The 23,775-nt window shown below is 32.8% G+C and overlaps 1 protein-coding gene and 2 long non-coding RNA genes across 4 annotated transcripts in view; all 3 read left to right on the top strand.

The window, feature by feature from the left end:
* Positions 1–1,007: 1,007 nt before the first annotated feature.
* The window catches only part of LOC143049570 (sister chromatid cohesion protein DCC1-like), a 33,144-nt gene continuing 10,376 nt past the window's right edge, over positions 1,008–23,775 (top strand). Inside the window, exons 1-9 of one of the 2 annotated variants that reach the window (XM_076223182.1) lie at positions 1,008–1,147; positions 3,633–3,653; positions 4,617–4,781; positions 9,904–10,072; positions 10,553–10,687; positions 11,006–11,096; positions 15,795–15,933; positions 17,111–17,196; positions 18,282–18,361. In XM_076223182.1, coding sequence (XP_076079297.1) covers positions 1,113–1,147; positions 3,633–3,653; positions 4,617–4,781; positions 9,904–10,072; positions 10,553–10,687; positions 11,006–11,096; positions 15,795–15,933; positions 17,111–17,196; positions 18,282–18,361 — 921 coding nt within the window. In that variant the 5' untranslated portion in view covers positions 1,008–1,112. The remainder of the gene's footprint in view (positions 1,148–3,632; positions 3,654–4,616; positions 4,782–9,903; positions 10,073–10,552; positions 10,688–11,005; positions 11,097–15,794; positions 15,934–17,110; positions 17,197–18,281; positions 18,362–23,775) is intronic. The other variant, XM_076223176.1, reaches the window with a different exon arrangement.
* Positions 12,780–13,962, top strand: LOC143049551 (uncharacterized). Its single transcript, XR_012970266.1, has 2 exons — positions 12,780–12,916; positions 13,537–13,962. It is a non-coding gene; the product is annotated as an uncharacterized LOC143049551 (long non-coding RNA).
* LOC143049543 (uncharacterized) lies at positions 20,782–22,527 on the top strand. The gene is made up of 2 exons (XR_012970265.1): positions 20,782–21,378; positions 21,821–22,527. It is a non-coding gene; the product is annotated as an uncharacterized LOC143049543 (long non-coding RNA).

The raw sequence follows: 23,775 nt of genomic DNA, 5'->3' as shown, positions 1-23,775 counted from the left end.
TTTTAAACTCATGATCAAGTTCATAACAAAATTACTAGATTACAAAAGGAATGCAACACTAACAGAATACAGAAGGGCAATCAATGAAAAAAAGACAAATAAATAAGAAATATTGATCCGGCGAAAAATCAGGGCTACGTCTGAGGGAAAACAGAATTTGCTTCTTGCAAGGCACTCGCTGTGAACACAATTTGATATGGAGACAAGTGTTTAGTTTGAAATTTCCTACATGAAGCATTTAAAATATGTTATAATAAAAGGTTTCCTGAGACAAGATACCTCAAGTTAAGTAAAACCAATTTTCAAACATATCAAGTATATTTAAATAATTTTTATACTTTTATTATTAAAAAAATTTGGAAAGTGTTTCGCGATTTTTTTTTTTTTTTGGAAAAGATGAATTTACGAAGAATCTGGTGCCATCTCATACTTTCCATTAGACCTGCTGAGTTATTTATTTTCAATACATTGCCAGTCAGGTAATTTATTTTCAAACTACCACAGAACAAACCATTTATTTTTATGATTATCATGGCTGAGTTATCTATTTTCAAAATCCTCCCCCCCCCCCCCCAGAATTTCAAATTAAAAAAAACAATCATGAGTGAATTATGTTGTGTGTAACTAAATGTTAATTTCAATTTATTACTACAAGGGTTAGTGGCGTTTCCCGCAATAACATCATATAGTACCCAGGTTAACATATGATTGACAACATTTACAAAAAAAAAAATGTTAAAATTGTTGCAAACATTTTAGTGTCATGTAAAATAATAGTATCTTCCACCAGTTCAATTTTATATTGGCTACTTGTAACGTTTATTTGAGAGAGAACTGTACTTTAAACTCAAGGACGTATGTTACGGTTATACGTCCTTGTTTAAACTGAAGCGTTTTGATTATTGATTTATAGAGACTTAAAATAAAAGATTCCGCTGATGTCCGTTTGTGATCGTTTGTATATCCTCACGCAATGTTCCTGGAGAGGAAATAAGTTTCCGGAAAACTTTTCCGACGTTGGTTCTTTAATTTGCAAATTTGGCGCCATCTGTGAAAAAACAATCAAGATTGACTTTGGCCAGCAAGAGAAAACCAAGGAAACAACCTGCAAAATGTCCGAGCAAGAACCAGACAGCAGTTATACTAGGTCATAAATGATAAACATATATATATTCTTATGAAAATGATAGATATCTCCATTCATTTATGAAAATAATGATTTGTTCATGTCTTCCGGTTTCACTAGGGTCCCAACAACGGTTCAAATTCACTTTAAAAGTCACATGAAGTTCCTCATTAATCTGGTTCATGTTAATTCGTCCTCTAATTTTTATATTCGAAATCTTTGTAACCATAGACAAAGCTGGTAGTGGTAATTGTGTCATCAATGAGGGGCGGGGGGAGGGCAGGACCTTTTTCGGGATGTTGAGATCAGGTGTTTTGAAGCTCGGGATGTTGGAATTTAAGTTTCCTTAAATTTGGGACCTCAGTATTTCATATTTTAAAGCCCGGAATTTAGGGATCAGGATCCGACCCCCCTCATCAATTTGCTGATTTATCATCATATGATACAGATGTAGTTCTGTTGTATAACTAGAACTGGATATACATGGTATACAAATGCAGTATTATTGGTTGAGTAAAAAAAATCTTCTTTGGACATGTAAGATAAGTTGGTTAGAGCACTGCCTTAAGTTACGAAAGCAGTCCCATCACTAGTCTGAGATTACTCTGATGTCCAATGGCTGTTTTGCCAGTCAAGGTAGGCCCCAGCTTGTCTGGCAAAATAGCCGTTGGACGTCAGAGTTATTTTAGACTATCCCATAACATGACATTACAGCGCTGCCTAGCTGCACAATTAGCGTGACACTCCCTCAATTTCATCGTAAATTCGCATATTATTCACACACCTTGTTTTTAAAAGTTAATTAAAGGTTAGGAGTCCAGACCATTTTAATTTTAAGTAAAAGGTTGTACTGAAGAAAGTGAACAGTACGTGTAATGCCTCAGTGTTAAGAATTAGAGGTTTGTAACTAACAATTTCAAAATCAAAGTTCCCTCCTAGAAATGACAGGTCCCTGACCTTTGTTTGTCAAATACTTGCAGAATAATGTAATGATGGTCGACCCCAAATGGCAGAACCAGAAGTTTAGTAGAAATGACTACATGTACATTAAAAAACGATGTCAGAGTAACAAGTACTGACTGTGAAGACTATTTTCATCTGTTTCAGAAAATTGTGCATCTGTGGTTTATATAATGACATTAATAATACTTCTTTTCTTTAAATACTGATCATCATGATCATATTTAAAACAAATTATTGATCAATATATAAGCAGTTCTTAAATTTGCCAGGAATATGCCTGCATGTACAAACCAATGGAAACATTTTAGGAAATGATTAAATATTTAAATTTTATATTTTAAGAATTGGGTTAAGAAGAATATTAATAAAGGGCCAAGTGAGCTTTTCTCATCACTTGGCTTCCATCCTCCGTCGTCGTCATCTGTCGTCCTTCATTGTCGTTAACTTTTACAAAATTCTTCTCCTCTGAAACTACTGGGCCAAATTTAACCACACTTGGCCACAATCATCATTGGGTATCTAGTTTTAAAAATGTGTCTGGTGACCCGGCCAACAAACCAAGATGACCATTGGCTAAAAATAGAACATAGGGGTAAAATGTAGATTTTGTCTTATTTCTTTGAAACCAAAGCATTTAGAGCAAATCTGACAGGAGGTAAAATTGTTTATCAGGTCAAGATCTATCTGATCTGAAATTTTCAGATTAATCGGACAACCTGTTGTTGGGTTGCTGCCCCTGAATTGGTAATTTTAAGGAAATTTTGCCATTTTTGGTTATTATCTTGAATATTATTATAGATAGAGATAAACTGTAAACAGCAATAATGTACAGCAAAACAAGACGTACAAATAAGTCAACATGATGAAAATGGTCAATTAACCTGTTAAGGAGTTGTTGCCCTTTATAGTGAATTTTTTAACAATTTTCATTAATTTTGTCAATTTCGTAATTTTTTATTATGCCCCACCTATGATAGTAGAGGGGCATTATGTTTTCTGGTCTGTGGCTCCGTCCGTCCGTCCGTCTGTGGTTCCGTTCGTACGTCAAGGTTAAAGTTTTTGGTCAAGGTAGTTTTTGATGAAGCTGAAGTCCAATCAACTTGAAACTTAGTACACTTGTTGCTTATGAGATGATCTTTCTAATTTTTAAGCCAAATTAGACTTTTGACCCCAATTTCACGGTCCACTGAACATAGAAAATGAAAGTGGGAGTTTCAGGTTAAAGTTTTTGGTCAAGGTAGTTTTTGATGAAACTGAAGTCCAATCAACTTGAAACTTACATTTGTAGTACACTTGTTGCTTATGATATGATCTTTCTCATTTTAATGCCAAATTAGATAATTACCCAATTTCACGGTCCATGGAAAAGGATAGTGCGAGTGGGGCATCCGTGTACTTTGGACACATTCTTGTTTGTTTATGATATGCACATAGACGAAGGTGAGCGACACAGGCTCTTTATCAATTTCTGGTTTTAACTGATTAACATAATAGTTCCAGATGTTTTTAAAAATTCTGCTTTATTTATGTTATTTTATTAAAGGAATGAGATTCCAGACACCAGGTATAGTAACAATAGTGTGCTTGTTTTGTGATATGCATATATATAATAGAAATATAACACATACTATTAGCATAGAATATATTATTATTAATACAATTGTATAAGTACATTGAACATGTCCACTACAGCTCTGGTGAATTTTGCTTTGTCCATCTGTCCACCGCTAAGATAGCCTTGCTTTTTAAATTTGAAAATTTAACTGGCATTCAAGTGGAGTAATATTGTATCACACTCAATGCATTGGTAGAATCTATACATATATATATGTACATGTATGCTCTAGTAGTTGGGTTAAGGTTAGGTTGGTTCCCTACATAAAATAATCATTATGCCTTCGGAATATACAAAAATTATTGTCAATAACTGCCGGGTACCAGTGTATGTTAAGGTTAAGTTTCTATCTGTTCCTTCACTTTTAATCATGCTTTACAGGTCACCAGTATTTGACATAAGGAATTGTGCATATGTTGTGTCATAAAGCTTGTGTACATGTATGCATGTGTGTTGATATATTCTTAACAGTTTATGGCTAGGACACATGTATGTTAACATTATGGCAACTACCTTTGATGCATGTAAACATGTATGTGGATTGATCATGTATAATTTTATGAATAGTTTTCTGTATTGCTACTTGTCTAAAATTTACAAACATTCCTTATTTAAAGCTGATTGTTTTTCTGTAATTGCTTTTTGTATATACATGTATGGTAAACTGAATTCACTTTTGTTTAAAGAGAATATACATGCATTTTGATAGTTTTCTGTATAATTTCCACAAACCTTAAATGCATTTTCCTATCAAAGTTAAAGTAAATATTTCATTAATGAATTCATTTGATAAAGAAATTTTTATGATGATACTTTAGTATTTGACTAGTTAAATGATAACCTTCATGTTCATGATATGTTTTAGTGTACAGCATTGAGGCATTCTGATTTATATATTTGATTTTTCTGTAGAACACTACAAGATATCAACTTGGTAATGGAATATGCCAAGTTGGATAAATCTGAGGTGAAGCCATCAATACAAAGTATATATTTCTCTTCACAAATGGACAATGATGCCTTTAAACTTATGGAAGTGGATAGCTGCATTCTAAATACTATAAAAGTTGGAGATGAGTAAGTAATACCAAGTTCTGGCAGTACGTATCTAACATATTCTGTTTTATATACTTATATTAAAAAAAAGTTAATTCACAAAAATACTGAACTCTGAGGAAAATTCAAAACAGAAGTCCCTTATCAAATGGCAAGATTAGAAGTTCAAACGAATCTTGGACCTTGCTCCTCTAAACATGACAACCATCATATATATGTAAGACTCTGATCCACGTCTGGTCCCTAATCGACGTCCGTTCCTCAAATCGACGTCCAATTCTGGCGTCACAATAAAATAACAATCGACGGCCAATTTTATGTATCTCTAATCGACGTCCAATTTTTGAATTCTCTAATGGATGTCCAATTCTTAGCTTCTCTTATTGCTGTCCGTTCTAAGGACTTGCAGCTATGACGTTTAAACTTTATAAAATGATAATCATATCGCTGATGACTTTGAGACAGCAATGGAGCAAGTCGCAGTACCTATTGTAGGATAATATTTTAATCTGCTTTGGAAAAAAAAAGAGAAACAAACAAGAATATGCAAAGATCCAAACGCACCATGACATTTTGTGGTGACATGTCGTAAAATTACATGGAAATATCCAACCAAAGAAACAAAACGCCAAATTGGGACCTAAACAAATTATAGTAAAATAAAAAAAAAAGGGGTGAAGACTGAATACTGCCCTCTAAATGTCGTTCGGTTCTATCTGTCTTTGGTTTTTTTTTAATTGATTTACACTAACATGCATGTCACCCATAAATATGAACAGGTATGCCACACTACAACATAGATCCATTGATAAAACTTCTATCAAGATAAATATCAACATGCATGTTACCTGTTTCGGATAGAAAAAATCTATATGGAAGGTACTGAGGTACAAATGTTTGAAAATGTTGTCATAAGAAGCCTACAAAAACATTACATGTCAGTGACGGATTCAGAAATTTCCATGAGAGAGGGTCCACTGAGTGCCTGAGATGGGACACGCTCCAGTCATGCTTAAGTAATTCCCTATATAATCAAACAAATTTTTCCAACTCCAACAAAATGGTCTCCCTCACCCCATCCTTAAATCAACCTTTGAATGTAGAAGTGTAAGTGCAGTAATTTATCATTCATTGATGTTAGACTTCGCTAAGGGAAGACCAGAATTAATTGGACTTCATTTTGTTAATACATGTTGTCACATTGGAAGTTGATTAGAGTCTCTAAATTACTGATCTTCGATTTGAGGATCAAAATATTGGACGTCAATTTGAGAATGTGACGTCAAATTTGGATGTCGATTTGAGTCTAACATATATACTTTTAATGTCTAAGTGATTTTTAAGCTGTAAATTCAGTAATTGTTGCATGCATTTATTATTGGAATTTTGAAGAATGGACAAATATTTGAGATTAATTATTTTGATATCCGGAAAATATGTATACAGGTTCATGTATATGAATATGTAACAGATATCAGAATGCAAGTTCTTATTATTGGGATAGTCACCCAGTCACTTTATTAGCACTAATAAAAATTTAGCAATCATTTCTGAAATGACAAATATTTTTGCAGTTTGAGTAGATTTTGACAATTGTAGTACATGAACAAGTATATTACATGCACTACAATTGTACATTTATACTCTTATGAGTATTTTGCCATCTTAGATGGCAAATGATTGTGCATTAATTGGTACCAAAAATACAATACACAGAAAAATGCCAATATGACTCCAATTTGTTCAAACATTATCATGATTATATAACATTCAGAATGGACATGGGGAATATGTCAAAGAGACAACCCAAAGAATGTGCAGCCAAAGGCCACCAATGGGTCTTCAACACAGCGAGAAAATCCTGCACCCAAGGTGATCCTCAACTGGCCCCTTCATAAAATTGTGTACTAGTTCAGTGAAATGGACTTCACACAAAACTCCAAAACATATAAATGAACTAAAATTAAAAAACAAACAAGACTTAAAAAGGTGAGAGGCTCCTTACTTGGGACAGGTGCAAAAATACATGAGGTATAACATGTTTTGTGATATCTCAACCCTACCCTGTACCTGTTGCTAATGTAGAAGAAAGAAACACATAGCAATACATGCAGTCAAACTCAGTTTAAAAGACTTATAGGAGTTATTGACTTTAAAAAAGCTATTTAATAACACAAAAAAACAACAATATTAGTAACTAGTTACACCTTGGGACTGTTATTAGACTTTATTGAAATAAATTACCCTTGTGACTATTTCACAAGCATATATAAATTTTTTTTTTAAAGTTTATCCACATAATATAATCAGCATGATCATGAACTCTAAAACCATGAGTCTTTTTTAGCTCACCTGGCCCAAAGGGCCAAGTGAGCTTTTCCCATCACTTAGCGTCCGTCGTCGTCCGTCGTCATTAACTTTTACAAAAATCTTCTCCTCTGAAACTACTGGGCCAAATTAAACCAAACTTGGCCACAATCATCATTGGGTATCTAGTTTAAAAAAAGTGTCCTGTGACCCGGCCAAAAAACCAAGATGGCTGCCATGGCTAAAAATAGAACATAGGGGTAAAATGCAGTTTTTGGCTAATAACTCAAAAACCAAAGCATTTAGAGCAAATCTGACATGGGGTGTAAAATTGTTTATCAGGTCAAGATCTATCTGCCCTGAAATTTTCAGATGCATCAGACAACCCGTTGTTGGGTTGCTGCCCCTGAATTGGTAATTTTAAGGAAATTTTGCTGTTTTTGGTTATTATCTTGAATATTATTATAGATAGAGATAAACTGTAAACAGCAATAATGTTCAGCAAAGTAAGATTTACAAATAAGTCAACATGACCGAAATGGTCAGTTGACCCCTTTAGGAGTTATTGCCCTTTATAGTCAATTTTTAACCATTTTTCGTAAATCTTAGTTATCTTTTACAAAAATCTTCTCCTCTGAAACTACTGGGCCAAATTATTCTAAACTTGGCCAAATTATTCTAAACTGGGCCACAATCATCTTTGGGGTATCTAGTTTAAAAAATGTTTCCGGTGACCCGGCCATCAAATCAAGATGGCCACCATGACTAAAAATAGAACATAGGAGTAAAATGCAGTTTTTGGCTTATAACTCAAAAACAAAAGCATTTAGAGCAAATCTGACGAGATAAAATTGTTTATCAGGTCAAGATCTATCTTCCCTGAAATTTTCAGATGAATCAGACAACCCGTTGTTGGGTTGCGGCCCCTGAATTAGTAATTTTAAGGAAATTTTGCTGTTTTTGGTTATTATCTTGAATATTATTACAGATAAAGATAAACTGTAAACAGCAATAATGTTCAGCAAAGTAAGATTTACAAATAAGTCAAAGTGACCAAAATGGTCAGTTGACTACTTTAGGAGTTTTTGCCCTTTATAGTCAATTTTTAACCATTTTTCATAAATCTTAGTTATCTTTTACAAAAATCTTCTCTTCTGAAACTACTGGGCCAAATTAATCCAAACTTGGCCACAATCATCTTTGGGGTATCTAGTTTAATAAATGTGTTCGTTGACCTGGCCATCAAATCAAGATGGCCGCCACAGCTAAAAATAGAAACATAGGGGTAAAATGCAGTTTTTGGCTTATAACTCAAAAACCAAAGCATATAGAGCAAATCTGACATGGGGTGTAAAATTGTTTATCAGGTCAAGATCTATCTGCCCTGAAATTTTCAGATGAATCGGACAACCCGTTGTTGGGTTACTGCCCCTGAATTGGTAATTTTAAGGAAATTTTGCTGTTTTTGGTTATTATCTTGAATATTATTACAGATAAAGATAAACTGTAAACAGCAATAATGTTCAGCAAAGTAAGATTTACAAATTTTGGTCACTTGACCCCTTTAGGAGTTTTTGCCCTTTATAGTCAATTTTTAACCATTTTTCGTAAATCTTCGTTATCTTTTACAAAAATCTTCTCTTCTAAAACTACTGGGCCAAATTAATCCAAACTTGGCCACAAGCATCTTTGGGGTATCTAGTTTAGGCCAAAAAAAAAAATATATGTCTGTTTCCTGCTTCCAAGGCAAATAAATCGGGGTCGATAGGTCGGGATTTTTTTTTTTTTTTTTTTTTTTTTTTTTTTTTATTTTTGCACTCCCTGTCAGATTTGCAGTCGGTTAAATGTCATGTTTGGTTAGGGTCCTGTACCCCAAAATGATTTAATCCCTTTAAAGAAGCTTTAATTGAATAATCCTCCCAGTGCTGACATTTTTTAAACCTTAATTGTAGCACATTTGTGCTGGGAGCAGCCATTTTGATTGTTTGGGCATAGTAAAATACGGATCTGGATCGGACCGAAAATGAATTTTTCCGACCGGAAACGATTTTTTTCCGGATTTGAATAAAAAGATCTAGGGTCGGGGGGTTTGAGTCAGGGTCGGTCGGGAAACAGGAAACAGACGTATATTTTTTTTTGGCCTTAAAGAATGTGTTCGGTGACTCGGCCATCAAATGAAGATGGCCGCCACAGCTAAAAATACAAATATAGGGGTAAAATGTACTTTTTGGCTTATAACTCAAAAACCAAAGCATTTAGAGCAAATCTGACATGGGGTGTAAAATTGTTTATCAGGTCAAGATCTATCTGCCCTGAAATTTTCAGATGCATCAGACAACCCGTTGTTGGGTTGCTGCCCCTGAATTGGTAATTTTAAGGAAATTTTGCTGTTTTTGGTTATTATCTTGAATATTATTATAGATAGCGATAAACTGTAAACAGCAATAATGTTCAGCAAAGTAAGATTTACAAATAAGTCAACATGACCGAAATGGTCAATTGACCCCCTAAGGAGTAATTGTCCTTTATAGTCAATTTTTAACAATTTTCATAAAATTTGTAAATTTTTATTAACATTTTCCACTGAAACTACTGGGCCAAGTTCATTATAGATAGAGATAATTGTAAGCAGAAAGACTGTTTAGTAAAGTAAGATGTACAAACACATCACCATCACCAAAACACAATTTTTTCATGAATCCATCTTTTTCCTTTGTTTAATATTCACATAGACCAAGGTGAGCGACACAAGCTCTTTAGAGCCTCTAGTTGTATTATATCTAAATGAGGTCATGAAGTTAAAAGTACTCCTAATTGGCCTGATTATTTTTTCCAGACTGGTGATACGTGGAGACAAAGATGATATGGCAGTATTATGTACCAAGGACAAAACATACGACATCAAGGAAGCAGAGATATCTAATTCTATGTTAATTATACCTCAACTTAAAACAGGTCAAGATTTAGATGGTGATAGTCTTGGTCAGGAACTTAATATCAGACAGGTAAAATAATATTGTCAAATTAGGTTGTATGATTCGCAAAAAAAAAACATCTGATGCAAGCTGATTAAAGTAGTATGTGATTTGCACAAGACAAATATGCTTGAAACATAAAACAAATCTAATTAATATCATGTATATGATAATAGTTCTATTATTGAGTTCAACAGATAGATGTTGTAAATTTTCTTTATGCATAAAACAAGATTTGGGGTATGCACCATTGAGGCATAAGCAACCCAATGACACATAAAAAACATAAAACATATACAAGTAATTTTGTATTGTTCAGAGGATATTAATATCACTTAAAGACTTTTGCAGTCCTGTCAGATGTCATTGTATTTCTTTGTAAGTGTGTTGAGATTTCAGTGATGTAACCAGTTATATACCAGAACTATGAACTTATAATAATGAAGTCTAGTAAGATACAGAGATAAAATGGAGGGAATAATTTAATGTGAAAAAAATATTTATCTGTAGGTTACCTCTACTAAATATAACTACTATGAGTTGAGACACTGTAAACCTAAGGTGAAGAAATTAAGACTATTACTGGAAGAAAATATGTACAGTGGAAAAGAATGCGAAGAAGATGAAGAACATCAGGGAAAGAAGGTATACCTAAAGACTAGTTATGTTTAGCAGCATGATTCCAGAAGAAAATTATGGTCAAAGTTGTCACCCATTTGTAAAGAATATATCCAATAAAAAATCTTGGGTTGGTTGCTCGACACTTTAAGTGTAAGAGTTAATTATATTATTTACCGTATAAATCAAATATGTATGAATACAAAGATTAAAACAATCCTTTAGAATACCAAAACCTATAAATGTTTGAAACTTATTAATTGTAGTATATTAAACATTAAATTTTTCACTTATATTTTGTGGGGTGCTATTTAGATAATTTCTACAGTAATCATTTTTTTGTAGTATACTTATGATGACCTATTGAACTTGGTTCAAGCCAGTAGAATTGAGCTACAAACAGCACTAAAGAAAGTACAGGCTTGTAAGCTTGAAGGTAAGATTGTATGAGCTACATGATAAAAATAGTTATGGGTATACTGTATAGTCAAAAGTGACATTTAGTCTTAGTATGTTAGTCTCTTGCCGATGAGTCACGTTTTACCAGCATTCACGCTTCAGATAGCTGACGATGAGTCCCGTTTTACCGGGATTGGGATACCTCCTTTATATTTCCCGCTCAAAACAGTGCAAACACGAGTTATCTTTCTTTGTTGAATACCCAGATGAAAGTGTAAACATGGCGCTTCCATTTGTTGAAAACCATGTCAAAATCAGAGAAATTTTTGGAATTTACGCCAATTTGAAATGAGGATTTTTTTGGAAAGAATATGGAAGAATTGAAGCCAAACTAGTATACTTTTTTTACATAAAATGTTGTTTTATGTTTAAAACGCTTGGAATGGACATCTTTCAGTATAAGGAATTTATACAGCCTCATTAACTTTTTCAAAATTTTGCCGTTTTAGGTTAAAAAATTACGATCTTGGGACTAAGAGCAGAATTTTGAGAATTTCACCTAGATAATGCTGAAAATTTGAAAATTTGAATACTTTATGAATTTTTTTTTTTATCAAAACATGACCAAAACTGTGAACATGGTGTTAGTGAATGAAATAAAGACACAAATAACTACAGACAAGTTTTTATTGACATTTATTATGAAGATCTCCTACTTGAGTAAAAGTAGCCAGGGAAGCCATCATCTCAGAGTAGCTTCTGTCTGGGCAGCTATCAGTAAAAGGGTTAAATGTAAATAATCTTGTTGCTGGCATTTTGGTGACCTATAATTGCCAAAATCTGCATCATTTGGACTCTTGGATAGATGTCACATAGGCAATCATACCATGTTTCATTTGACATAAAACAATTACTGGTATACCGTTTTTAGGAGCGCAATACGATGATATATCCACCTAGAGTTATATTGACCAAGTTGATTTCCAGAGGTGTGATATACTCACATTGCTAATCAGTTGGTTTAAAGCAAATTATTAACAAATGTGAATTATTTTAACTCTACCTTGGTGTCTATGTTAAACTAATCAGTTGAATGTTCCTTTATAATTGCATTCACAGCTTAAGAATTATAGAGCTATCTGGTGAATTGAAGTTTAGGCCAAAATAAAAATATGGCTTGTTTCCCCTCGCCCGACCGACTCAGAGAAATCCCGCCGACTCAAAAGTTTTTATTCCGTTTTTTTGCAACATTTTTTTTTTATTTCCGGAAATTTTTCGGGGTTGTTTCCGGTGCCAATGATCATTTTATGGTGACCGGAAGTTTCTAATTTTTCATCGGATTCTATTAAAAGTCAAGAAACGATACGAATATTTAGGTGGTCTGCTATGAAATGTCGTCTACACGAGGAGACAAAAGAGTTAAGGGTGGCGGAACGTTTACCTTGTGTTCTTCAGTAATTGCAAAATGTGGTAATGAAATAAAAAACTTGTGCAAAAATCACCTGTACGAGTATGAGGATCAAGAAACATGGAACGACGTGCTGCATGACGTTTTGGAAGGAGAAAACTTCCCGTTCCACAAAACTGACACTATTACTACATGTGTTTCCGATACATTAACGGGAACGGCAACTTTTAAACCAGATATGGAAGAACCCATCAGAATCGTAAAGGAATTTGACAGAACATTGAAATATGTAACCTTTACTATAAACAGAGACAAAGATGTTGGTTTGACCAACCCAGACAGTAGGAAAACCACTTCTACAACACAGTCGGCCTTCACTGTCATGATGAATTCCTGTAATTCTAAAAAGGATCCCAAACATAAGGATATAAAAGCAGCAAATTTCACAGGTAGGTAAATTGAAACATAATCATTTCTCAAAGAGGGGATTGGTTTCTTTAGGATAAGGGAAACCTTCTCCCATCTCCTCTTTTTTGTTGCATCTGACAGTCCTGGGTTAAGGGTTGGGGGTAAAAAGCTTTAAAATGGGGGGAACCCCTGCTCAAATTTTTTTTGGTTACAGCAAATTTGTTCAAAAAAACTAATATACCATACAGATAAAACCACATATCCAATTTTTTTTTTTTTTTTGCATCTTTGACACCTGAATGATAACCTGGCAGTGGTAAGAGGAAGGGCTTGTTACTGAATAGCTGCGGAACCGTAGCTCTTTAGGTCCTTGTGGTATTTTTTTATTTTTTGCAGACTCCGCTAAAAATAAAAAAAATAACATAAGGACCTAAAGAGCTACGGTTCCGCAGCTAGTTACTGAAGGGTTATGGGTTCGACTCTGGTCACCGTCAATATTGTGTTGTTACCTTTTACTACAGTTGTAAATATATTTTTCAAAGAAATTTTAATTTGAAAACAGAATACGTATGTCATGTATGATAAAGATTTCAAATCATTCAAATGAACACTTTAATGGTATATAGGATTATTTTAAATTTTGAAATTTGATTTTTTGCAGGTGATGTTCTACATGGGAAAGTATTTGTAAGACTTCAATTGTCATGCTCTAGCCACATTGAATTTGCCTTTTATGCCTCCAATATTGGTAGGGTGGATCTATGTGCTCATTGTGCTTCACCTGAAACGAACAAGAATCAAGAACTGCTAAAAAAATTTAAAGTCATATTACCTGTTTGTGGAGAGTGTATCCAAAGAAAGAAAGATATCCCCAAAAGAAATCCCAAAAAGTGAAATGTTGACATTCATATTTGTATTTTCAAAAGTACTTAATGAAGAGACTCTGACACCCAGAACCGCAACAGTTTTTCTGCTGTTTTATTGATTCATTGTTTGAAGTTCTGTCTGACATTTGTTTTATTTCTATTAATTTGTTTTCAATCTAGTCATTTGTTTAATTCAAAATTCATTAAAGCATTAAAATCTGTCTGATGTATTGATAAATAAGTGTCAAGGCTATTCCAGCAAAGAATCTACCCCCTCATTACTCAGGACTTAAAAATCACTTTGTATCTATTGAGACTATATGCATATTAGTTTAGTTTGTTATCTTTTAGCTCAAATAAAGTTCATTCTAATAATTTTATTAATATTGGTGATTTCCTCAATGTCAGAAGCAAAATCTGAGTCCTGAGCTGTCAGAGGGTAAATTGTTTGATGGAACATTCTTCAGGTTGAACAACTACAGTACATGCATATATATATTTAAAACAGTTTGCTACTTAGTAGTCACTGTCAAAGAGGGAAAAAAATCACAGTCATGAACAATTCTGAGATACAAATCCAAATAAAATCAAATAAAATAAAATTAATGTCAAGTTGACACCTGACACAGAGAGCTACAAACATTTAGACAATTTAACACGTACATTTAAGTTGCTACAGATGGCTATATATGCCAGACATACACATAATCGATTTGTTTTGCTCTGTTGGATATTAAAAAAAATATCAAGATATAAAAAAAAAAAAAAAAACCCTACCTACCTACCCACCTACAAAAATGTGGGTAGGGGTTTGGGGAAACATACATTCTTTTAATTGTGGCCTTATCCTTTTAAAAAAATTGATTGCCTCCCCTTGAGTATTTTACTTATATATAAAGTAGTATACAAATATGTTTGCGTATTTGTTGTCATGCTCTTGATTGCTTTAACTATGAATATAAGACACTAGGTTTGCTTTCTATGTGATAACCTCTTCTATTTAAATCTACTACATCAAAAACTGAACAAATAATGTGATATTGATATATTTTCTATTAAAAGCTTGATTTCCAGTTTTTATCATATTGATATAATTTAATTTTAGATGTAACACATCTTCTTATTGGCTGACATCGGTTTGTTAATCAGCTCATAGACATAATTTTGTCATGTAACCATGACGTCATCACCGTTTTTTCATGATTTAATCCAGTTTAAAATGAAATTAAGGATGTCTGCTCGTCATGTTTGGAATTTTTATCAGATTTCCGGAATCCTCTTGTTTTATTCATTTGAATGCCGGCATATAAAAAAAAATCCCCAGGAACCCCCATGAACCCCCATTTTTCTTTTGATAAATCTTTTACATGTATAATTATAAGTCATTTGTAAAAGTTTTATAAAATCTTATTTATTTTTTAATAGTATTTTAGAACTTTAACTGGTCAATAATAAAGCTATAAATAATCAAGAGAGAATATTTTCCTGCAAAAATTCCAATGGCTAATATCTCGAAAAACAAGCACATTGACCACTATATTTTTTTTGCTTTTTTGATTCCTCAATTTATTTCTTATCAATACATGCTAGTTTTAAGTAAAGTTATTTATTTTGAAACTGAGCAGTAAACATCCTTAAGAATTAAATTATAAGAAATGACTGTAAAAAATTTTCTGCCTATTCGAAATAATATAAAAAATGTGGTGCACACTTTATATAACCTATATGCAGGTTATTCAGTGTGCACCACATTTTTATGTTATTTCTTGAGACAGAAAAAATATTACAGTCATTCCTTAAATATTTTCTATTTATAGGTGATTGGAGAATACTTGATTTCAAGTTTTTATCATATTGATATATTTTCTATTTATAGGGTATTGGAGAATATTTGATTTTCAGTTTTTATCATATCGATATATTTTCTATTTATAGGGTATTGGAGAATACTTGATTTCCAGTTTTTATCATATTGATATATTTTCTATTTATAGGGTATTGGAGAATATTTTATTTCCAGTTTTTATCATATTGATATATTTTCTATTCATAGGGTATTGGAGAATACTTGATTTCCAGTTTTTATCGTTGGTATTAAGTCATGTGATACAACTGTGTGACGAGAATGATTGGATAAAGTCAGGGATGCCTTATGAAGAATGTATGAAGACATTAGAGGATCTGTTCCCAAGGTATTACAGATAAAGTTGACTTCATCTTGAATCAAAATGTATAAAAAAATGATGTGGTAGGATTGCCAATGAGACAACTCTTCACAAAAGACCAAATGAATCAAAATTAACAACTTCAGGTCACAGTACAGCCTCCAACAATGAACAAAGCCAAAACCCCATAGTCAGCTGTAAAAGGCCTCGAAATGAGAAATGTAAAAAACAATTCAAACAAGAAATTTGACGACCTTATTAATGTACAAAAAATGAACGAAAAACAAATATGGAACACAGCAACAAACAACAACCACTGAATTACAGGCTGCTAACGTGGGAGCTGCACAGACATACATAATGTAGGAGGGATAAACATGTTAGTGGGATCCCATGCATTCATGTATGTGGAATAACCCAAATTGCATCACTATTTCTTTATTAACTCTGCTACATGTATACTTTTGGTAATAACACTGATTCTGAGACAACAACCCATCAATGTTATTATACCCCCGCTTTAAAAAAGTGTGGCTTTACTGTTTTACAAAATGTACCTCTGTCTGTCTGTCCGTCGATCCCTTAATATTTTTTTTGTTCCATTTTTCTCAGGACAAGGATTTCTGAAATTTAGTTTCATGGTTTATATAAGGTCAGCTATACCGTGTGATTTGTTTTCAGATTCATCAATCAACAACTTCCTGTTTACTGAACACTTGCACAATTTTACACATGATAGCCAAGTTGAAAATTTTCATCATGTTTTTCCCAGGATCTACCCTACAGGGATTTCTGAAATTTAGTTTCAGGGTTTATATAATATGTATAAGTCCTCTATACCGTGTGATGCCTTTTCAGATTCATCAATCAACAACTTCCTGTTTACCGAATACTTACATATTTTTACACTTAAAATTATCCACTTAAGGGTATCATCAGTGAGCAGAAGCTCACAGTTTTTCTTGTTTATTTTATTTTATTGTGTGTTTTTCTAATAAGTTTATGATGTTTTAGGAATTTTTTGAAAGTGTCTGTCAAATTCATTCCCATGGGCTCCCATAGAGCTTGTTTTACATGTGGTTCTTTTGTTGACATCTTTTCTGATTGTATTTTCTTATGCTGCTGTCTCACTAATAACTGATGTATTCTCCAATATTTCCTCTTATTCATAACAATTAGTGTTTAAATTTGCATTCACTTTTAGAGAGGTGTTAGACCATGTGTTACAGAGTTATGCAGACAAAGCTAAACCATCTAACATAGAAGATGATGAAGATCAAATGGAAATTGGTAAATTTTACTCCAATTTTGTTAGGCTTGAATTAAGTGTGATAAACCCTTAAAAAAAATTGAAATAATAGCAGTCATATTTAACATTCTTGTCATATATAATCAGTCTAGGATGTATAGTCTTCTCTCACTCTCGTTGGCAATCATACCATATCTCTTTATTTTTAGCTCACCTGACCTGAAAGGTCAAGTGAGCTTTTCTCATCACTTGGCGTCCTGTGTCCGTCGTCCGTAAACTTTTACAAAAATCTTCTCCTCTGAAACTACCGGGCCAAATTTTACCAAACTTGGCCACAATCATCCTCGTGGTATCTAGTTTAAAAAATGTGTACGATGACCTGACCATCAAACCAAGATGGCCGCCATGGCTAAAAATAGAACACAGGGGTAAAACGTATATTTTGGCTTACATCTTTAAAACCAAAGCATTTAGAGCAAATCTGACTGGGGTAAAATTGTTGATCAGGTCAAGATCTATCTGCTCTGAAATTTTCAGACGAATCAGACAACCTGTTGTTGGGTTGCTGCCCCTGAATTGGTAATTTTGAGGAAAATTTGCAGTTTTTGGTTATTATCTTGAATACTATTATAGATAGAGATAAACTGTAAACAGCAATAATGTTCAGCAAAGTAAGATCTACAAATAAGTCAACATGACCAAAATTGTCAGTCAACCCCTTAAGGAGTTATTGCCCTTGATAGTCAATTTTAACAACTTTTTCGTCATTTTCTGTAACTTGTACAAAATCTTCTTTTCTAAAACTATGGGCCAAATTTAACCAAACTTGGCCACAATCATTACTAGGGTATCTATATTAAAAAAGTGTCTAATGAGTAATGACCCCGCCTACCAACCAAGATGGTTGACATCAGTAAATACAGTAACACGTGAGCGACATAGGCTCTTGAGAGCCTCCAGTTTGTAATGATGCAATTTTGATGCATTTACAAAAACTTGTGAGCCTCAATAATTACAGGGCACTTTCAGAAGTTTTTAAGGAACAAATATAGTTTAACTACTCTGCTTACTGTCATGTTATGTCTAAAAACAAGTTATAATAATTTATTTTTGTCTTCCCTTTCAGATGTTGATTTTTATTATCTGAATAAGGACAAAGTTTGCCGTTTTTTTGCAGAACAAATTCTTAAACATTCAAAAGGAAAGGTATAGTAAAATGTTCATTTATTTCCTTTTTAGCTCACCTGGCCTAAAAGTTATCATCACAATTGCTTTCTGTGATTTGATGAAAAGGTCGTGAGAGAATGACTTACAAAACAGCTGTATCTCTAAGGTGACATGGCCAGCAGAATTTTTTTAGTGTTTCACACAAACCTTGTCTACTGCATATCAGTTTTGATGTATCCAGATTTTATCGAATAAAAGACAAGGTTCACTTATGGCACAAAATGGCCTAAAATATCAACTTTATCATAAAATATCCAAAAGTTCACAATTTGGTTCTTAAATTAGTCTATTTCAAAAGCCTTAATGCTAAATAAATCTGTTCTTTTCATAAAAGTACATAATATTCTCCAAAGTAGGCCCATTTTGAAAATTTTGTCAAACTATAATGATTTTGTGCAATTTCAGACTTAAAAGCTAAAGGAAAACATTGGCCACCACCTACGATTCAAAATGTTTTGTAACTAAAAGATTCCAACTTTGATATAGAATTCATCAATATAAAATCTTTTTGGATGATAGATAGCGGCCAAGGTTAATTATGCCAAAAATAATTAAAATTATGGTTTATTTTTACCAAAATTGACCTAAAATACAAGGCAAGATCTACTAACAAGTCAAATTTTGAGTGATTGCCCTTAAATTAGGATAATTTGTTTACCCTCTTTTAAAGTGTTTCGAGCAAAAACTAAAGAATATAGAGAGCCTCTAGCTTGTAATCATTAATAAATTCTTAATTATAAAAATATATTTATTAAATATTTGTTGTCTCACCTGCAACGAAAGTCAACAACAAGATAATATGCAGATTTTTGTCGAGCCTTCGACTTTTGTCGAAAAAGCGAGACTAAGCGATCCTACATTCCGTCGGCGGCGGCGGCGTCCACAAATATTCACTCTGTGGTTAAAGTTTTTGAAATTTTAATAACTTTCTTAAACTATACTGAATTTCTACCAAACTTGGACAGAAGCTTGTTTATGATCATAAGAAAGTATCCAGAAGTAAATTTTGTAAAAATAAAATTCCATTTTTTCCGTATTTTACTTATAAATGGACTTAGTTTTTCTGCAAGGAAACATTACATTCACTCTGTGGTTAAAGTTTTTAAAATTTTAATAACTTTCATAAACTATCCTTGATTTGTACCAAACTTGGACAGAAGCTTGTTTATGATCATAAGATAGTATCAAGAAGAAAATTTTGTAAAAATAAATTTCCACTTTTCCGTATTTTACTTATAAATGGACTTAGTTTTTCTGCGAGGAAACATTACATTCACTCTGTGGTTAAAGTTTTTAAAATTTTAATAACTTTCATAAACTATCCTTGATTTGTACCAAACTTGGACAGAAGCTTGTTTATGATCATAAGATAGTATCAAGAAGAAAATTTTGTAAAAATAAATTTCCACTTTTCCGTATTTTACTTATAAATGGACTTAGTTTTTTTGCCAGAAACAAAACATTCACTCTGTGGTTTAAGTTTTTAAAATTTTTATAATGTTCTTAGACTATCCTGGATTTCTACCAAACTTAGACAAAAGCTTGTTTCTGATCATAAGATATTATTCAGAAGCTAAATTTGTAAAAAAAAAATTCACTTTTTCCGTATTTTACTTATAAATGGACTTAGTTTTTAAAGGCAGTGCCTTAAGGCCTGACTTTCAAGTCATGAGGTTCATCTTTCCTTACGCAAATCTTTGCTGGGGGTCATTTTGCAAGAAATAGATCCGGAAATGTTTAAATTTCTCCTCTACTTTTTGTGGTATGTATTGGTTTTTGTTCCTTTCATTAACATTGGGAAATAAAGAAACGATCAGTGTGTATTGTTCGTTTTAAAAATCTGTTTATTAATGTGTATTTTGCATTATAAGCAGTCAATCTGATTACAAACTATCATTATTCGAATTCTGTGTGGAAAGAGGTCCGTTCAATTTCGAGTACTATTTGCGATCTAAAGATATTTTAAAATCATTTCACTCGTTGATATAACATGATATTATAATTAAAAGTCGACTGACCGTGAATTATATTGCATAATATACAATTTAAAGTATTTCTGTACGTGAAGCCGTATGACGTTATAGTTATTTCGGTCTCAGTTATGTAAAATATGAAATTATCGTTCTTGAATAGGGTTCCACTAATTAAAGACAAGATGCGTCAAAAAGTGATAAGAAGCGACAATAAAATTAAAATAGCGATAAGAAGCGACAATATAATTAATTTAGCGAGAAGAAGCGTCAAGAAGACTATATAGCGACTATACATAAATAAAAAAAATGTCATTGCAACAACTTATTCCCCATAGATAAAAAAAAACATGCATTATTTTTTATTATAGCGGCGGTTATAAAACATTTTTTATATTACTGTACATTGATAGATAAAAATATGTTTTTGTTAAGAAGAAAGGGATTAGTTTTTATTAGATATAAAAAAAAATATATTTTATGCACACGCTAAAAATTGGCCATCAAAACAAAAAAAATTCAATTTCCTTTTAAAGAATTTATTGAATCAAAACCATGCAATATCATTTCCTTTCTAACAGTGAAATTCTTCTTTTTCATAGGGACATATTTGATAGGTGTAGCTTCACCCTATCACATCAAATGAGAATAGCCTCGTGAGAGAATTACGATTCGCTTGTCCCTTGTTAGTTATTGTCGCTTCGTCACTAAATTAAACTTCTTGTCGCTGTTTGTCTCTAAAATTCTTCTTGTCTCTTATTAGTGAGACCAGTCAGTTCCGTCCTTAACTTCTGTTTTTGCACTGCAAAACAATCACACAATTAACGATGCCTAGTCCTTGTTGGTGTGTACCTGAGTGTCATTTAAGAGGAGGACTTGCATTTCTAAATGACTTAATAAGAAGGAAAAGTTGGATCAACGCCATGGCTCAAACGTAGATTGTCATGTGCGATGCAATCGTAGAACCAGCTGTTGTTTGCAAGGCACATTTTACTGAAAACTACTACGTTCAGGAAACTATTCATGGTAAAACTTTATTTTCTTTAAGAAATATATACTGTTATTTATATAATCGCCATGCAAGTAAACCAAAGTCTGTTTGCAACCGCAATTATCATTTTAGAATAAAAAGGGGGGTGAATTCAAGACGTCATAACTTTTGGGATTACGATTCAATATCATCTGTTTGACATTTTTTGGTTAATACTACAATTGTATGGTTTTTCTACAAGAGATATATATTATACTGATAATTATTTTAGCAGTAATTATGTAAATTTCGGTTGTAATGACAAGAATTCATGAGCTATGCCTCGGGCTTTCTTGAAAAATATCAATGACAATGTAAACAGGAACAAAACATTGACATGAATGATGCTCTCCACCTATGTTATAGTTATTTAGGTATGTGTGTTGCACAAGTCTTTCACAAGTTTCAAAAAAGCTAATGTTATAAAACTTTTTTCAGGGCACATACCCACTTTATAGAGACTTGTTTACTGCCATGCATTCCCATCATATTTTCATGCACCATTTGTAAGCAAGAGACTGAATGGTTTACAAAATTAAAAATCAGGACGGTGTCCCGTTAAACCAAAAGAACTAAACTGGATGAATATTGTAGGAGAAATCTAGAGGAAAGTTTTGATTTGTGAAATTGGTTTTCCTGAACAGATGTACATTCATCCTGCAGGAAAGATTTATACCTGTCCACCCTAGTGTCCACCACCAACTGACGAGCTAATGTTGAGCTTCACAGATGGAATTACTCAAACACCATAAATGCCTATGTTTTCAGCACAGATTTCACAAATCATGACACAGCTGTGCATTTTTATGCCCCACCTAAGATAGTAGGGGGGCATTATGTTTTCTGGTCTGTGCGTCCGTTCGTCCGTCCGTCTGTCCCTCTTCAGGTTAAAGTTTTTGGTCAAGGTAGTTTTTGATGAAGTTGAAGTCCAATCGACTTCAAACTTGGTACACATGTTCCCTATGATATGATCTTTTTAATTTTAATGCCAAATTAGAGTTTTTACCCCAATGTCACGGTCCACTGAACATGGAAAATGATAGTGCGAGTGGGGCATTCGTGTACTGGGGACACATTCTTGTTTATACCTGTTAAGAGTCGAAAACTAAATATTATTTTTATATAAATAAACATATATTGTGTCATTTTAGAACTTATATTTTTCCAAAGGATGCATGAATGAAAGTAGTGAAATTCATTTTGCTTTGATATATAGATTTGAATTACAATTGTTCATGTTATTGTAATGCATATAAAAATAAGGAGATGTGGCACAATGTAAATATATGATATTCTGTGAGTTTATCAATCTAAAGGGGATAAGAAATGGGTATAAGCAGTTACAGGACTGTACTACTGTACAATCTCCAACAATGAGAAAAACTCATACTGTAAAGAGAATTTCATATTTACAAGTAAGTTTTGTTTTTGCATTGAATAATTTTCTTCTATTGTCTTAAAAGCAAATATGGGAAGTGGTTAAAATGCTAATGAGACAGCTTTTATGGCCACCAGATGTCATTGTTACCTTGATTAAAAACTCCTTTTTAGCTCACCTGACCTGACTCATCACTTGGTTTCGTCGTCCATAAACTTTTACAAAAAATCTTCTCTGAAACTACTGTGCCAAATTTAACCAAACTTAGCCAAAATCATCATTGCGGTATCTAATTTAAAAAATGTGTGGTTAGACCCGGTCAACCAACCGAGATGGCCACTATGGCCAAAAATAGAACATACAGGTAAAATGTAGATTTTGGCTTATAACTCTGAAACCAAAGCATTTAGAGCAAATCTGACATAGGGTGAAATTGTCTCTTCAGTGAAGATCTATCTGCCCAGGAATTTTCAGACAAATCTGACAACCCGTTGATGGATTGCTGCCCCCAAATTAGTAATTTGAAGGAAATTTTGCAGAGTTTGGTTATCTTAAATATTATTATAGATAGAGATAACTGTAAACAGCAATAATGTTCTGCAAAGTAAGATCTACAAATAAGTCAATATGACCAAAATTTTAAGTTGTCCCCTTAAAGAGTTATTGCCCTTTTTAACAATTTTCATAAATTTTTGTATTTTTTGTTAATTTTTAAAAAATATTTTCAACTGTAAATACTGAGCCATGTTTATTATAGATAGAGATAATTGTAGCACCAAGAATGTTCAGTAAAGAAAGATCGACAAACACATCCCCACCATCAAAAACACAATTTTGTCATTTTATATGTGTCCGTTGTTTAATATGCACATAGACCGTCCAAGGTGAGCGACACAGGCTCTTGAGAGTCTCTAGGTCATTAATACAGGTAGATAACTTTATCATGTTTATACTGAAAAATAATTTTGCTTGGAGGGAGAATTTTAAAAAAGTTCTGTCTTCAAAAGAGTTGACA

Source organism: Mytilus galloprovincialis, chromosome 1 (assembly GCF_965363235.1).
Source record: "Mytilus galloprovincialis chromosome 1, xbMytGall1.hap1.1, whole genome shotgun sequence".
NCBI classification, from domain to species: domain Eukaryota; kingdom Metazoa; phylum Mollusca; class Bivalvia; order Mytilida; family Mytilidae; genus Mytilus; species Mytilus galloprovincialis.
Note: the sequence above shows the minus strand (reverse complement) of the source record. Positions and strands in the feature narration are given on the sequence as shown.